The sequence below is a fragment of the Pieris brassicae genome, chromosome 5 (genome assembly GCF_905147105.1).
Source record: "Pieris brassicae chromosome 5, ilPieBrab1.1, whole genome shotgun sequence".
Lineage (NCBI taxonomy): Eukaryota > Metazoa > Arthropoda > Insecta > Lepidoptera > Pieridae > Pieris > Pieris brassicae.
In genome coordinates, this window is record NC_059669.1 from 1,192,171 (window position 1) to 1,210,105 (window position 17,935).

General features: G+C 32.6%; 2 protein-coding genes across 3 annotated transcripts in view; both read right to left on the minus strand.

Annotated features, from left to right (window-relative positions):
* The window catches only part of LOC123710043 (facilitated trehalose transporter Tret1), a 40,767-nt gene extending 39,269 nt beyond the window's left edge, over nt 1-1,498 (minus strand). The window contains exon 1 of the mRNA XM_045661715.1: nt 1,365-1,498. Within this exon, the coding sequence (XP_045517671.1) occupies nt 1,365-1,421 (57 nt within the window). The 5' untranslated portion in view covers nt 1,422-1,498. The remainder of the gene's footprint in view (nt 1-1,364) is intronic.
* A 2,122-nt stretch (nt 1,499-3,620) lies between these two features.
* LOC123710489 (TBC1 domain family member 12-like) overlaps nt 3,621-17,935 on the minus strand; it is a 44,806-nt gene continuing 30,491 nt past the window's right edge. Inside the window, exons 3-7 of one of the 2 annotated variants that reach the window (XM_045662455.1) lie at nt 12,002-12,208; nt 9,141-9,741; nt 8,663-8,791; nt 7,559-7,751; nt 3,621-6,838 (exon numbers count right to left, since the gene is read on the minus strand). In XM_045662455.1, the coding sequence (XP_045518411.1) occupies nt 6,624-6,838; nt 7,559-7,751; nt 8,663-8,791; nt 9,141-9,741; nt 12,002-12,208 (1,345 nt within the window). In that variant the 3' untranslated portion in view covers nt 3,621-6,623. Of the gene's footprint in view, nt 6,856-7,558; nt 7,752-8,662; nt 8,792-9,140; nt 9,742-12,001; nt 12,209-17,935 lie in introns of both variants that reach the window. The other variant, XM_045662456.1, reaches the window with a different exon arrangement.

The following is a 17,935-nucleotide window of genomic DNA, read 5'->3' on the forward strand; positions in this document are numbered from 1 at the left end:
GACACACATGGTAACCATAGTAACAGTGTATGCTTAGTTCACGTGTTATAATTAGGTTTTTTGTCTTGAATTTGTGTATCAAAATCGTATTACGGTAAATTACATTTATACTTATTAAAATCATTAGTAATTGAGAAATTAATAACAAAATTGTAATATCATGAAGGCGTCGTCAATTGATATTGCCTTATACCATAAGTTTTACGAGAATTGATTCGATTACAATTATAATTAGATTTATAATTTAGTCGATTAAAATTAATCAAAATATAGCCAAACCGAGATCTAATTGTTGTAGAAAAGTAAGGTTTAATCTTTCAGAACGCGTTTATGAGGTTTTCCCAATTTCTTGATTAATATTTACGCGCTAATGTGTGCTAACTGTATAAAGTTGTGAAGTTAAAATGTATTATTTTGTACTTTTGTGCTTTTTCAATAGGATATTTTAAATATTAATTACGATTTATGTTCTTACTGAAAAAACATTCTTCTCTCTTATTTATTGAAAGTATTTAATTTTCTACGGCTGTGTATATTTTAATTAAATTATCTACCTGCCTTAAACAGTATGAAGCCTTTGGAATGCAATTATATGAAATATCTAAGAGAAATGATGCTTTTACATTATTCATGGCGCAATACAAAAACATTTTTTTTTGTTAAAATTAATATATTTAATATTAAAACACTCAAAGGAATGAAGAATGCTTTTTTAAAAATGGAATTGTTTTGTTGATATTAAGAATACGTCAAATAGTTGTTATTTTAAATACTATTTTTACAATATCAATTAATCGGCGTAACAATAATTCTATCAATGACGAAAAATACATTTTTTGCCCAAATTAAAATTAACGAATATAGTATAAAGCCATATTAACTTCGTAGTTTCTTCATCGTTTTTATAAACACATTTAAAGCTAATCGCATTTATAATTGTATATTTTTTAGCTAAATTTCAGTAAATAATTTATAAAATATTACTTATTAGCCATAATTATATAACTTATTTATATAACTTATTATATACTATAAAATGATTTGTCAACATAATGATTTGAGCTAATGGAAAGTCCATGCCTTAACGCGAAACACAGCTGAGCAAATTTATACATTGATTTACATCGTTACCTATATAGAAAATTTTCTATAGCGTTGTATTCCTTAAAATAGCCCGAATAAATTCCTATCTAATTAGTAGAATTGTTTAATTATGTACAATACACTTATGTAATTTATATTTTCGTATAGATTATACAATCTTTACGTCAGTAATCATTGTCCAAATCGACCCTTTGTCCTTCAAAGTTTGACCTTTAAGTTTTTGTGGTTATATTAAAATATATATTACACAAGACAAATACCTTTTTCTCCAGCAAGCCTATAGTCTCCGCTGTCTCGATTTTCGTTTTTTCCGACATGTTTACACTATTTTCGGCAACTAAATCTTACTTTCCTAGACACATGCACACTGACAATGTGCCCGGATGACTAAAACGCATGCGCGATGAAGACCCTCGATTTGAGAGTACAATGGACCCCCAGATAAGTTAGGGTTCTGTGTGTTTGGACAACATACAGTATATACACTCCAATTTAAAACAGCGCCTATCTAGGTGCATTATTTTTAAATTTTCTTTTTTGTTGCTTAGCAACGTGTATGTTATTTCGAAGCTCCAATGAAAACTCCTTGCCTTTTACGAACTATGCAGCTCTTTAAGCCTGCTCGATTTAGGACGTTTTAATAACATTAAACCAACATACCATTAGTATGTTTATTCAACCTGTTCAGTATTTTCCGTATCCAAAATGTAGGAAATAATCCCGGGGATAAAACTCCGAATCTTTAATAAACATATCCAAACGCGTGATCCATATAGTCGTTTGTTAATTTATATATAGTTAAATTTTAATTATACCGAATCTATACCTCGATATTAGTTTCGTGCTTAGCTTTACTTGACCAAACAATTACTTATCACTTAAATAGTAAGATAAGTAGTTCAAGATGGGTTTAAACATCGAAATATGTTTTTCGATACTTTTTGTAACTGTTTTCCATTAGATTTCATTATTCGACGATATTCGGAATATCACAGAAAATTATTTCGATGTATTTGTATTTAAACAGTTTTGTATATGTATATGTATTTATTTCTAATGAACAAGTCCGATACAGTTTAGTGTATAACCCGTTAAAAACTGCGTCTAATTGCTTCGGAGACTGGCGACATTTTAATGACGTGTGCAGTGTTGTCTCCTGTATTAAAAAAATAAAATGCACAAGGGCTTGTAATTAAGTTTATAAATTTAACAGGGCCTAATATTGCCTTTGTATGCAATGCTGGTTTTTTGCAAGGTTCTAGTTATGGTAGGTCTCTTAGAAATAATTCGTTTGAAACATAGTTATGTTTTTGTTGTTATGAACGTATCGAGGTACCGTTAAGGACACATAATAAATCTCAATTGTGCAAACAGCAATATAATGGTTACATTCCACTACAATTTATGAATATTATATTATTTAACACAATCTTAAAATAACTTTATTCATATAGGTAAGAAAGTACACTTATGAACGTCATAAAAGAAGTTAAATTAATTGTAAATTTACATTTACTACCAGTTCGCAAGTCAAGGACGTAGAGCTGGTAAGAAGAACTGGCAAGAAACTTTCCGCCACTCTTTTTAATCGCTAAGTTTTGAGTCGTATAAATTGTTTGAACTGGAACAAATCAATCCCAAGGATCATCATATATTACAGCTGGTAGGTTATGTGCGACTCGAAAGTCTAAAGACAGATTCAGTTCTAGATTAATTAGGGCTACCAGGCTACAACCCTGGGCCAACCTACAATACGAAATAATAATTATACTGGGCGGGCCTTTATTGCCCGGCCTAAATCCGACATTGAGATTATTTATAAAGTATAAGGAACATAAAACAAATGTTTCTCATTACCTTATAAGCATAAATATTATATATATCATAAGTGATAAGTTAACAAATCATAAGTTGGGGTATATCATAAGATTTTTATACTGTGTTAAGGACATTGTAAAATCAAGCGCTTTAATCTGTTTGTTATTTTACGTACGGGCGCTTAAAAATTGTTGATGCGGTATTATTTACAAGCAAATATTTTGGCAGGCGATTATAATTCGATATTGCTACACAGTTGATAATATTTTTAGTACAACTTCAAATTTGGATTTCCTTATAAACATGGTCGCTAAGTCCGAGCGATGTTTTGAAACTGACAGACTTCGTATTACAAATTATCAACAAAAACTTTCGTAACAATACATAAATAGGCATATTCGTTAGTTCTTTCGTGGACGGAGTTCAGGCCAGGGCTCGGGGTTGAAAGTCACATGCATAACTAGTCTGTGGTAGTCTTTTTACTCATTTTTTTATCCTATGGCATACAACATCGGCCAGAAATTTACTATTTCACATTGATGCGTCATATATGGACATAAATAATTTAAGGATAATTTCGGTACCTGTTTTAGGTATATAAAATAACATTTGACACATGGCATAGATCTTAGCTCTCTGTCCTATTAGATTTAATATCTTAGACAAACGTAATTCGTAAAATAAAACACAAATAAATTCGATTTATTTATTTCATAATTAACTCCTTGGGGCAGACCTTACATTAAAATTTAAAACTTGAGATGGCGTTTAATAAATAATATCAGTCCACATCACAACTGCTTGGATAATTAGACATTAATAATATACAATATAATCACTATAATAATTATTATATGTAATACAATTTTAATTATTTCTTCTATATTGTTCTCACAGAATTAACGCGCGCGAACGTGCAATAGACAAATATCAGCTGTCAAATTTAATCTATGGATTCTGACATTTTGACAGGTCGAGTGATACGATTCTATATTTTTTATCTATGAGAACAATATTTCATACGAACGTCTAACCCAATCGGACTTGCCAACGTACCACGAAAGTAAACAATCTTTAAGATTAATTTTAAAAAATCAACAAAGTGCCAAATATAAAGAGTGCTTCTATATTTTTAATATTCGTGGCAAGAAATTAATATTAAACCTAACTAGAACCTACACTGAATCACTTTTAACGTAATCCATAGCATTCATAAAATACAGTTAAACTTTAAAATATAATATTGTTACGTGCGCGAACAATTTCGTATAGAGAGAATCAAAAAGAGCACACAATAATGTTAGAAAAAACTAAATGTATTACTTAAAAAATAAATCAATCTAATAACAGTGTTAATTATTTTGCCAACCAGATTGGTAATGGTCACGTGACCGTTTTTGTAATATGTCAGCGTTATGTCAGTACAAGAATAATGAGAAAAAGTAATTTAATTTTAATCGCAACAGTTAATATATCTCAACATACTTAATTAAATTTCGCGCTATAAGCGAAATTTGACACATAATAAAATAACGATCATTAAGTATTCATCTCCATTAATTCACTAGAATTATTTATTGGTGCATCAATCAATAGAACCTCAAATTGATTTATTTAACACTGTAAACGATTTTTTTACTCTAATTACCAGAAAGTTCGCGAGTGCGTTGCCGGCATTGTAAGAATTGGTACGCATTTTTCTTAAAGGACCCTAATTTTTAGAATTGTTTCGAAAATACTAAGAGGGCAGCTGGTTCCACATAGTGAAGGTGTGCAGCAAAAAGTGCAGTCAGTCAGTGCAGCCTCAGTTGTGGAAATTCGTATTCTGCCTTGAAGTCCGATGATGAAACTAACCTGCAGGTATTAATCCGAACAACTCCTCTGGACACTCTCCATGGTAAATGCGGAAGAAGGTGCACAGTGACCCCACATCTTCACGCAAAGCGAAGGCATCAATCCTTGATTAGTTATTATGAGTGATAATTGCTAATTATATTCTGTTTTAATTAAAATCATAATGGACCATGTTAAATACCAATTTGCTTAATCCGTACATTTATTCTACTTATTACCAAGCTTAAATATTTTGTCTCTAACATTCATATGCAAAATGATAAAGACAAAAACGTTATTTAAGAATTAGTTCGAAGATTAATTATTAGGCCGGTATACTACTCGTTGCGTTATCTATATTAATTACATACGATAATATTTACATATGTACAATTATATATGGACGAGTATAGTGCAGGTACGATACAGATTTAAATCACTGCCTAGAAGCGCACTTGGACCCAAAAAGCTTATACTTAACACGCGCATGCGCACATTTTTGACTACAGTCTATAGCTTTATAGGATAGCCTACAGTTTAGTCCTTTAAAATTAAATCAGTGTCTTTTTATGACATCGTAAACACAATTTGACAGATACAGATAAAAATTGACTTTTCAAACCATGGCTTCTTGATATATATTAGCGTAACCAAACAAAATTAATAATATAATATACAAAGAATATTAACAAATAATATTTTATGAAAACTTTTAGGTTTTAAGTTGGTATGGTTGTCATTTAAAAAGAAATGACTAAATGATTGAATGATTTAAAAAGTAAAGACTGAGTAAGATGTGATGCTAACGATCTTACGTATACACGTGTACGTAAAACACGAACACGTTTACGTGTACTAAGTGAACAACACTGAATGAAAAACACTAATTCAGGTTTATAGTATATGTTCATTAAAGATTTTTGAGTCCAATTACATTCTTTAGATTAACCGTGTTATTTATAAAAAAAAAGCTTATAAAGCCAAATAACATTAGCTTTTTTGCCTAAATATCTTTTTACTGGGTCGTCAGACAATAAATGTCACTGACAGTATGAATGTGTACGCTATGCAACCCGTTTTCGATACGTAGCTGCGCACGCACTCTGACTCCTGATTGGTCGTCACGAGTAACGGTTGTCGTGTTTCTATAAGATTTCTTGTTTTGACACTCATTACATAACTTACGCAATACGGAGAATTTATGTACTAACGTGGCTTTGACAAAAATTAATTGGTAACAATCTGACAGATTAAAAACTTTTTTTAATATAGCGAAAAATTATTCCTTTTATTAATTAACATAATTTATGCACCTCTACAATTCTTACGCACACTACACTTCTCCATAAGTCCCATAAGTGCGAGCGAGACAGACGGATAAATGTGATTTATGACCCGAGGCCTCAGTTCATAATGCGTCGACTATAAATATTTGACGATTCTTTTAACTTTTTTTTATGAACAACACGGTTTGCGCTTCGCCACGATTTCAACGCACCGACCAAATTGATATGTTTCAACACACAAAAATTTATCATAGACATTTTTAATACACACTAATAAATATATAAAGCTATTCACACTTTACAATTTCTAAACGCGTAATCGTAGCATTTTCGTCTATTTATTTTGTCTATGAACTTTGGGATTGTATTACAATTTCTAACAAAGTTCCATCAAAATCGATTTAGCATTTTAAAGCTACACTTATATGAGGCAAAAATTTACATTAGACCAGACTCAAGATTGACCGGATTTCCGTTTCACTCTGTTAGACCACATAAATTCCTCCGGAGTATTAGATTCAATTTCTATGAAAATTGAAACTGGAAGACATTTAATCTTGACAGATTTTCCTCCCTAAAACATCATAACCTGACTGTCACATCATCATCCAGGGTCTGCTCTAGCTGGCAGCAGGAGACCAGTTCCTCGAAGGACATCCCGTCCAGTGTCATGGACACGGAGGAGATACTTCTGAAGAGGGCTTCGGGATCCAGATCTTCCGGCAGTTTGGTGAGGAACTGCGCTGCCGATATGAAGTCCATCTCTTTGAGCTCTTCTTGGTATAAATGTAGAATGCCTGCAATTAAATTATACCTGCATTTATTAATACGTAAACAAACGTAAAGACAATCGTGGCGCGGCGCTACAACCGTGAATTTTGGCCGTATCCGTATCTTTTTCATGACTTTTGTTTCTAAACAGTCAAATGGGTGATCAGGCCTTCATGACCTTCCTCTCGGGGTTCTCTTTACAAACGAAATAAAATTCTCCTAGGCGGCCGTAATTCGAACGCAAGCAACCCTGAGGTGTGAGAGCTGGTTTAATTTTGGCATCCAGCTCTCAACATACCAGGATGATCAATAAGATGAAAATATATTGCCCGGTGTATGGACAAAACCGAAACATATGATACCTATGTCCATCCTTAAAAATACTTTGCATTTCTCAAGTTAATTCAAAATAGAACTTGGTTCGACACCTATTAAACCAAACATGATTAATAAAAAATAAAAAAATAGTTTAATAGACTATAGAACCTATACAGCCTTTTTTAAACATTTATACAACTCTTGGCAAGATGGCGTCTCAACAACCCTATTACGTAATACCTGTAAACATATCTTTTACACATCATTCTTAAAGGACACATTTAGTATTTTTTTTTAATCAAAGTAAGTCCGACGAAGTATAACTCCAAGACAGTAGGGTCGCGTGACTGACGTAGCAAAATTTTAAATTATGGATTTCTGATTAATAAATAATTTTTAAAGCGACATTTATACATGTCTCGTCATACCTAAAGCCGTGTTAAACAGGAAAGTATCCCCATCCCTTAGGAACACGTCCCACACACGACAAGCGGCGTCCAGAGGCATCGCCTTCGCAAAGGCCGTGTACAACCACTCCAACAAGTACAGCTCCGGTGCGACCGCGTTCGCTACAGCCGGGACGTTGTATTGGAGGAGGGCTGTATACGCCTTCCATAGACGCTGGAATTAAAAGAAAATCCTTTTTGATACTGTTATAAAAATAAGATCTTAAAAAAAAAACGTTAGACCTAATTGTCCTGTGATTACATATTGTGTGTTCCGTGGTGGCCGTTAATAGAGAGGAAAAAAAATCTTGTGGCGATAGTTAAGTTCGGTTGCAGTTGGAGTTGAACTAACAAAAAAACCAAAATCTCTGACACCTCTGTTACCTATACAGAAGATAAGTGGAGTTGTGGAATGATTTACAATTAATGAATGCGGGAGAAACTAAAAGGCTCATTTATTAATAAACTGACGTTTTACAATTTATTGCCTACAAGTGTAAGATGATTGTTAACATTTGGTTTGCGGTTCTAATTATTACCTTAAATATATATGTAACCTTACCAATGTTACATAGCACATAAAATTAGTAAGTCGAGAAATAGTAATAGTACATTGTAAATATAGATAGAAAAGTTGCCATGTATTACGTAAGAATTATGGGACGGTTTTATTTAGTACAGTAATTATTTGGTACAGTAATAATTTGGTACAGTAATTATTTGGTACGGTAAATATTTGGTACAGTAATTATTTGGTACAGTAATAATTTGGTACAGTAATGATTTGGTACAGTAATAATTTGGTACAGTAATAATTTGGTACAGTAATTATTTGGTACAGTAATTATTTGGTACAGTAATTATTTGGTACATTAATTATTTGGTACATTAATTATTCGCTTTTAGTAATGTGTGTAACTGATACTAACACAGTGTCTATGCTTTCGAAGATTCCTACAAGAAATTGATACGTTTATGTACTATTATTTTTGAGAGCTTTACATACTTTTGCTGACAAGTGAAAAGGGGGGACAAATTGCAGTAAATCTGCTTACGTAATACAGCAAAATATGAATGAGTACTAACCTGCATCATCGCCCCGTCCCTAGTAAAAGCTGCTCTTAATACAGGACCGTCCAATAAATTCGCGAAACATATGAAAGCCTGTGGCGCCTCCATATTCAATATTAACACTGCCGCTATAAACGACATACCCTAAAATAAAAATATTATCACTATTAACATTCTAGTTTCAAAGTATATCTAAAATAGTAAAAAAATATAAACCCAGATTTAAATATTCATAACTAGGCCATATGCTTAATTTTTATATTTGAGGAATAAATTGTAGTACAATATTGCACCTTGTAGCAGCACATAAACTTTTTTCATCCCAATTTTACGAGTTGCGACGGCGAAGCTTAATACAAATAACTCGATGTTTTAATGATTTTAAAGCATTTTTAGAAACACCTTTTCATATTTGTGGTCCTTCAACAATTAGGTAGTTTGTAGTTAAAAATGGAATGTACCAATTATATAAAAAATACCATTCAAACCTCACCTGTATATAACCAATATCCGGTCGATAACACACATACGCAGCCAACAACTGGTGTAAGACATCAAAATAAGGCCCACCCGGTTGAAATATACACAAATGGGGGAAGGTCCTTGCTATATCCAACTGTATCAACTCCATTGAACACTCGTCATTGTATTCTACTAAATTCGGGTTTGATTTGTTCTTCCTCTCATTCTCAGAGTTCATACTCTTCAAATTCTGCTCACTCAAGTTTCTTGACATTCCTAGACGTGGTGTATCGCATTTAGCTACAAACTTATCCCTATTGGATAACCTTTCTTCGCATCCGATTTTTTCATCTGTGTTATCTGATTCAGTTTCTTTGATATCTATTTTATCATCTTTGCTGGATCGTCTGGCATCAGAGTTATCGTCTTTACAACCGCATGCTTTGTTGATTTTTAATCGCTTCCTTTTTAGTTTTGCCTCATGTAACTTTTGTTTGGCTTGGAAGACCAGGTCTTGGTACATTACGTGCGTGATCTTAAGTTTATTCTCTATTGCCAACTGCCAAACTTTACCCCGTATTGAAGGAGGCAATCCGCTCCACCACAATTCTAGCGTCCGCTTTGCATTTTTCCTGAAATTAGATTAAATATCGTTAGTTAAATTAATATGCAACAAATAGAAAACTCTAACAAAGATATCTATGTACTCTGAAAAATCAATTGGACCTTTCCTTTCGTTTTCTTAAATCAAATTTAATTAAGAAAGTCTTCCTACGTCACATTCTGAGTCAAGAGCTTATATTTATTATTTCAACCATTTTCGACATACGATTCGTCATACAAAAAAATTTACCAACTAGATGAACTAAAGTATTGCTAGACAATTACCCTCCATACGGCTTAAACAATACAAGAATTTCACTAATGCATATTCAATAAGTAAATTGTCACACGATACAACAATAAGTGGAAAAATTCGCGGTTACTAATCTCTGACCTGAGGATGATATAGATAACAATACAATGGATGACCCTGAGTTCAGGCATAAAGGAACAATCATGAATGCTTAAGCGTTCATCTGAATATTGAAGTTTACAGCCGGGTTTATTACTTTAAAAATAACATTAAAAAATCAGCGCTCCAACCTTTTTAGGTCTGGCCTTTCTGTATCTATTTCATGATAATTTTTCAATCTAACAGGCAAGTAGGTAATTAGCCTAATGTGCTTGACACACGCCGTCGATTTTTTGGATCTAAGGCAAGCCGGATGTTTTCCGTCACCGTTTTTTATCAGTTTTCATTACGTTGCAATGAAAAAATATAATTAGTTTCTGTTAGTAGTGTGTTCTGAAGTCACACTACAGTTTTGTAATAATTTATTTATTTATTGAAGTTTACTGCATCATACATAATGTTGTATCTTCAGTATATGTTACAAGCTACCTTGTCTTAAATATATGACATAGAATACATATACATGAAATAGTATTTTTTCTTATTGTTAATATTACAATAATGACTAATTAAAATTAAAATTATCACTTCATATGTTATCAAGTTATCAAGAATATTGGGAGAGCTTTGAAATTTATACGATCCCGTCCAGCTGCCTTGACATCCTCCATTTCACACAGAAAAATCTATAAAATCTTCCGATTATATTTCGTAGTCGCGCCATAAATAAATAATAAATCTATAAATACTTTATCCTCCGATTATATAGTAGTCGTCCTAGGCTAATTTAGTTTTTGCTACTTTGCAAATTCTATGTCATTTGCGCATTCCGAGACTATGACATAACAAGATTGTACGTGACGATTTAAGATAGAATACGTCAGAGAGTTCCGAGAGAACCGAGAGTTCTCAACTCTCGTCAAAAGATGTTTATCGTATCATTCGAAGACTGAGTAGCGATCAAGATTATGAAATGTTTAACGAAGACACTAATAAAACCTACGGCATCGAACCTGCTTCTAGGAAAATAAAAATACTTTACAGGTTAAAGGGGAATAAGTCTTGATAATCTTAAAATACGTTTATCACGTATTCAGCTCTATACTTTAATGCTGGATTGCCCTTACCTGGCTTTAGACTTTTTGTGTGTGGTTTTGTTGCGGTGATGTGTGCTTATTTTTAATGTTATAATTGCGTATACTTTACAGCTACTAACATAACATTTAGGACAAAACTAACACAATGATATATGAGAAAAATAATATTATAAAGCCCTGTCTTGAAAGAAATTGTCCCTAAGACGAATGAGTACTAAAGAACGTTAGATAAGTTTTTTAGTTCTTTTTGACTACTCTTTGATTAATTTTTATTTGGTGTATATTTATGTTTTCGTTTATCAATTGTTTACAATGCCACATGGTTTCCTTGGCCAGTGGTTGATATCGGTACTACCGTCGCCATTTTGAAATGTCAGACTGACATTGTAATTTTTTGGTGCGTACAATAAATAATCTACGCATCTTTGGTTGATAATACAATTATTTAATCTAATAGAAATCCAACTAAAATTTATTAAATTTTATTCCTTACATTATTAATTACAACGGCAAAGTTTTAATTATCTAAAATGCTAGGTATCCTTATATATATGACGTATATTAATAGTACAGGTAACAAAACCTATTACATCAGTTGTTCCTAAGTTTATGTCAAGTTTATTTACATTCTTTTCTAGATACATTATGTTATTACAACAAATTATTCCCTTACAATGGATTAATTTTTATTTACTGGCAACACTGTTGAGACAGGGACGCTCTTACCGGGCGAGAACAGTACGTGGCACTGTATATTTTGTTTTGGCTAGAGGCGATAAATACACATGCTCTTTTATAACCGCTCATAACTTTTGCTAATAAATTTCTATAGAAACTTACATGTTATTCCAATCAGGCAATATGTTCTGCGTCCATTCCTTAGCGTGTCTTGCCAATCGTTCTTCCAATCGCAGAGATTCCTGTATCCTTGCATGGCGAGCCGCGGCTTCCCGTTCAACCTTTCTTCTTGCTGCTTCCACCATTCTTGCGTGCTCTGCTTTATGACGTAACGCCTCTTCTGTACACTTGGCTGGAAGGTTTGAAGGCCTGAAAATATTGATGTTTTTGAAAATATGTATTTTTACCGCTACCTGTAACGCATAGGGGAACTGACGCAAAAATGTTTGTCTCCAGGTCCATTGCAAGCGTTATATACTTAAAACAAACCTAGTCAGCAAAAGTATTTCGACATATATGTCGCATTATCCCATCCTCAAAAGTTTCGACGTTTCTACAGTACCTATTAGTAGGCCATTTTTATAAAAGATTTTCTGAGCTCTGCGGTTAATTTAATATGTATGTTGTGTTGAATAATGTTCTATAGACTAAAGCGTTTCTCGGTAAATGCAAAAATAAGATTTTTTGTTTAGAGCACGCCCTTTTTTGTAGATGGATGTCTTCTATAAAATTTTATATCAACACTTTGTTCTATTGTCAATTGCTTCCGCAGCATACGACAATTTACTATAGGTCTTTTTCACACCTTCGATTACACTATCGCTATACAGAACGCATCCTTTTGAAAATAAAAAATTAATCAATGGCGCTTGAAAAATCTGTTTCATGATCATTTGTTAAACTAATAGGCAAATAGGTGCCTATGTAAGCACGCCGTCGACTTTTTGGGTCTAAGGCAAGCCGGTTTCCTCACGATGTTTTCCTAAATGCGCACATAAAAAGTCCATTAGTGCACGGCCGGAGATCAAACCTACGACCTCAGGGACAAGTGTCGCACGCTGAAGCCACTAGGCCAACACTGCTTGACTTTTGCTGCTCTCTTTTTGACAATACTCGCCAAAATACATGTTCATCAGGGATAACGTAGGGTTCTAATGGTAGTACCGGTAAAATGCGAGATCGACCCCGAAGGTCTTTGTAGGAATTATTCGAGGTTTTTTTAGTGAGTATTCGTCTTCCAGACTCTGAATAGTTGAGATTCTGGTGTGGGTTGAGACCCACATACCCCTGCAACTTGGGGCAAATGCGCAAACGCATTTCCACCTCGGATATAAAAATATATTTCTAATTTTTCAAAACAATCCTTTTTTATGTAGATGTATTTATATATTATGTATGTGTTTTTATGAAATGTAGATAACGACAATATTATTTCAGTACTAGTTTGTTCGCTTATTCCAAAATGAACATTTTATCAAAATATAACCAACAAACGCTACGTTAACAAATTATAATCATAATTTGTTTAAACATTACACTAATTTCGCACTCTGACCACAATTGCCACTAATCGCTACGCAGGAAATCAATATTCACGTTTTCATAACTGTGTTAGCGGAAACGTTTAATACTAATAACTTATTAATTAGCCAATATTAGCGAATCAATCTTGTAGTAATATCTAGATTTTTTCACAGTGTTTCATTAGTCTTGAGGAATAAGCGTTAATTACAATATCATAATTAAAATCTATGATTAATAAACGTCGTCATTTCTGAGCTGGTCAGCTATAATAACAAATAAATCTTATTTAAAAAACCACATGATTTTCTCAATTTATTTAAACGTAAATTATGTAACCTAACATTAGTTAAGCTATATAATATATATATAAACAACCATCGCCCAGTTGCCTCAGCAAATAGTCTTATATTCAATACAGTCCTTTAGTTATTGCATTTAACTGTTAGACAATTATACTTAATAGCAATATGCAGACCTTCTTGGAAACAAACACCTGACACACCAGTTCGAAAAAAACGCAAAATATAATCAAGCCATGCACTCTCTTCGCTGAACGCTTTCTCTCTTACCGAGGCCCTTTAATCTTTAACAACTTCCTTAAAAACAAAATTATCGTCTTTTGTTAACATAGATCTTATACATTGACAGAAAACACTTTTTTACCGGATTGAAGCTATGTCCTATTAGAAAATTTTACATAATTTTAAATTTTTCAGACGTTTCGCGTGCGAGCGTCACGGTGTAAAATTTAAATTATAAGTTTATAATAATACATAGCTTCAATCCGGTAAAAAAATGTTTTCTTTCAACAAAATTATCACCAACATTTCAAAACTCACATAACATCCACTTACTAAAAATCTCAAACAATATCTTGTTAACCTTTTCTATGCTGATACAGAAAATATTCTTATTGTGCAAAAATAGTTTAAATAAAAACAGTTTATATGTTAAAAGGAAGAGACTGGCTGCCCACAACACAGGGAATCCTGTATATTGTGTATAATAAAGTCTTTCTTTCTGCCACACTTATAAATTGTAATTTAATATTCTCGTTTCCGATTATGTCCAATACCATAAGTGTCACTATTTACGAACTCTTCAATAAGTCGAATTAGTTTTTTGTCAATCCAGCATCACAACCCTACTCCAAATATTATATTAGTTATAAGCTCATGTTTAAAACCATTAAAGTCAGTTGTTACCAAGTTAAAACAAAGAATTTTATTTAAACATCTCCATACAACAACCTGCACCGAACTTAAATCGTGCAACTCTTAAATAAGTGTATGATTCATATTGTATAAATACTAGGGAATGCAATCCCGATGATCGAGATCCCGCGTAATTTTTCGGGATCAATCCCGAAGCGTAATATGACGAGATCCCGTTCGAGATTGGCGGGATTGGGCTGCAATGTTCAGCGATTCTACACACACCGCTAGGAACGCGACATTGCACATTACATAGGGTACATTGCATTGGACATTAGATGCCGGTTAGCAGATAGCACTCTTGATACACTTTAGAAGATACTATTTTTTTTAGAAGTTACTTTCAAAATCACCAATTTTAATCTCCTTGAGCTATACCTACTTTGTGTTTTGATTATGTTCATGTAATTAAAATTGTTAGTTGTTTAGTTAGTAGTATTAAAGAATAAAGGCTTTTGTTTTCTTTCAAATAATATTTTATTTACATATATACACTATCACAAACATGCAGTTTTCATCGTATTCAGTCATGTGAATTATTTTTTTAAACTATACGAGATCCCGAAAATTTCGGGATCCCGCTCGATCCCGAATCCACGATCTCGATTCGGGACTGCATTCCCTAATCAAGACCCTACCAAGATAATTATCAATAGCCATAGGTCAACACACCGCGGCCTCACTATACAACATCTATCACAAATTCTCAGTATTCCATCAAAGCCCTATTCAACGAAGATTGAATTGCCGCTTAATTATCTTCAATCATAACTCCATAGCGTGAGATACTCTCAAGTGGAGCAAGGATCGTAGGCGACGGTTTTTTCAATTAATCTTTATAAGTATTCTGAATTAAGCTGTTGTAACTTATATATGCAGTGTGTATAGTTCGCAAGTACTTTGATCCGTTCATTGCATAGGGTCTTAATGACATAGCAATCTATTTTTTTTAATATATTTTTTACGAAAATAATAAATTATCTATGACACAGCGGACCAGTTGGGGGTTGGGATTCATGACCCAATAAATCCGACGATTTTAATAATCTAAAATATCTAAGCGTACATATGACATGTATATTTTTTTTAAATTGTTATAAAGACTTGTGGGTGATGATTACGTTAAAAGCTGGACTAAGCTGAATCACGAAGACAAGTTAATGACAGGTGGTCAGTCACGACTGGACGATTTAAACCCATCATTACCTAGATATTTCCGCTTCTGTGCTTCCACTTAAAGATAATTATATCCATAACAAATCGCCTTTCCAACTACGTATATTATGTAAAACTATATTTTTCAAACGAAAATCACGCAGTTGTCTATATATAAAAAACAATATAACTATTTGCGATATCTTCTCTATTGAAATATGAGTATTAGTGATCGATTTTTTTATTAAAATATTTACAAAAAAACTACTATTTCTTACGGTAGGAACTGAAATGAAGCAGACCTTTTGTCAGTTCACTCAACGAACAGTTAAAAACGTCAACGTATATCTATTCAAGAGGTTAGTTTTCGAAGAGGGTACGAATAGTAATGTCGATGTCGCCTCCTAACGTAACCTGCAGGTCCCCTGAGGCCCAGGCACTGCAAGGATTGTATCATTTAAACGTAACAACTGTATCAGATACACGATAATCGCAAATTCTCGACACACTATGATTTCACTGTAGCACACAAAACCTATTATGAATACAGTTGTATACATGAGCGGGTAAAATGGGTATACTATATATATATATATGAATTTATACCCGCTCTACCCTATACTTTTGTTCAGCCCAGATTGTGCCATTTTGTTCCGTGATAAATGAGTGTTTATACATATTAAAACACTAAATATGTACACTATTACCGAATTTACGGAAGACCGTGACTCCTGGATCAAATTGGTTATAAGATAATAATGTATCTCATAACAGAGGTATCAAGATTTTCACACAGCTTGGCTAAAGTAAAAAAATATCAAAACCCATTGGTAATCCCTATAAAGTAACCGGCTAACTATAAATAATGCTCTTAATTTTTTAGGGCTTCAGACGTCTACACTTACACTGTAACTTAAACAGCAGATTATAATCCGTTAATCTTGACTGGAGACTGTATATTTTTAAAAAATTAAATTTAAAATTATGTAAATAATTAAAAGTTTATAATAATAATACATAGCTTCAATGCGTTTAAAAAGTGTTTTCTCAATGTGTAAAAGCTATGTTAACTAAAGACAATACTATATGTAAATTTTAATATTTATTTAGTTAAAACCTAAATATTTATTTAAGAAATATATAAATATAATATTATGTATCTTGACATAACCATTCATTTTAAAGCGATCAGTGAAGTGAATTATAGTGAAACAAGTATATGATTACATAATTGACAAGGGTAGAAAATAGGGTAGAAACTCTCCATGTGACAATTTCCTAAACTTGTCTTTAATACATAATTTTATCCCTCGGCTCGAGATATCCTTAACACGAAAGGCACACAATTGTCAATGGTAACAATAAGGATAAAATTAGTATGCGAACAATTCTCTTACTAGACTCTTATTAGACTTATAATATAGTTACTAATACTTTGCCTTGGAATAAGTCACAATACTCAATAAACAATTGAGGGGATACAATCGAGTGATCGCAAAAATGCAATCAAATTCATATGTCTCTAGTATAACCAAAGCTTAACAAAAAAGTGGTCAATCATATGTGACGATGGGCCGAATTTAAATATTATATATATAAAATAATGTAATATGGTTCAAAAATATGATTTTTATATATACAAATTATTTATGCTATATAAATGTAAGTATATTATTCACTTTCGTTTACCAAATTATTATTTATAATTAGAAAGTTTAATATCATTAATAGATTATTTAATAAATAATTTATATACATGAAACACGCAACCAGTTTTAACTTAAAAAGTACTTTCTTATAAAAAATAATATCATTGCTGAAAGTAAATGACAATACATTTTCTTGCTATACGGAAATTTATTTAAGAAATCGCTAGTAATAAATTTGCTAGGCAATCTTAGTAGAGATTGGAAGCAGCAAATACAAATAACTCATAGACAACTTAGAATCTCCATCCACTGTAATATTAGGTCCTTACATATGAAATTGGCGTTTTGTCGTACGGGCCACTTTGACCTCAAATACCTCCTCTTTGGTTAGGAATTTCAAATTCAAATTTGTCCAGCTATTTACTCATGTATTTGTGCTTCGATGACCGTCATTCATTTGTTTTTTTCTGTTTGCGTCACTCATTTTACAAAATGGCACTAGTGCTGCGGAAACGACTCGAAGGGTGAATGATGTGTATTGCGGTCATGTTGCA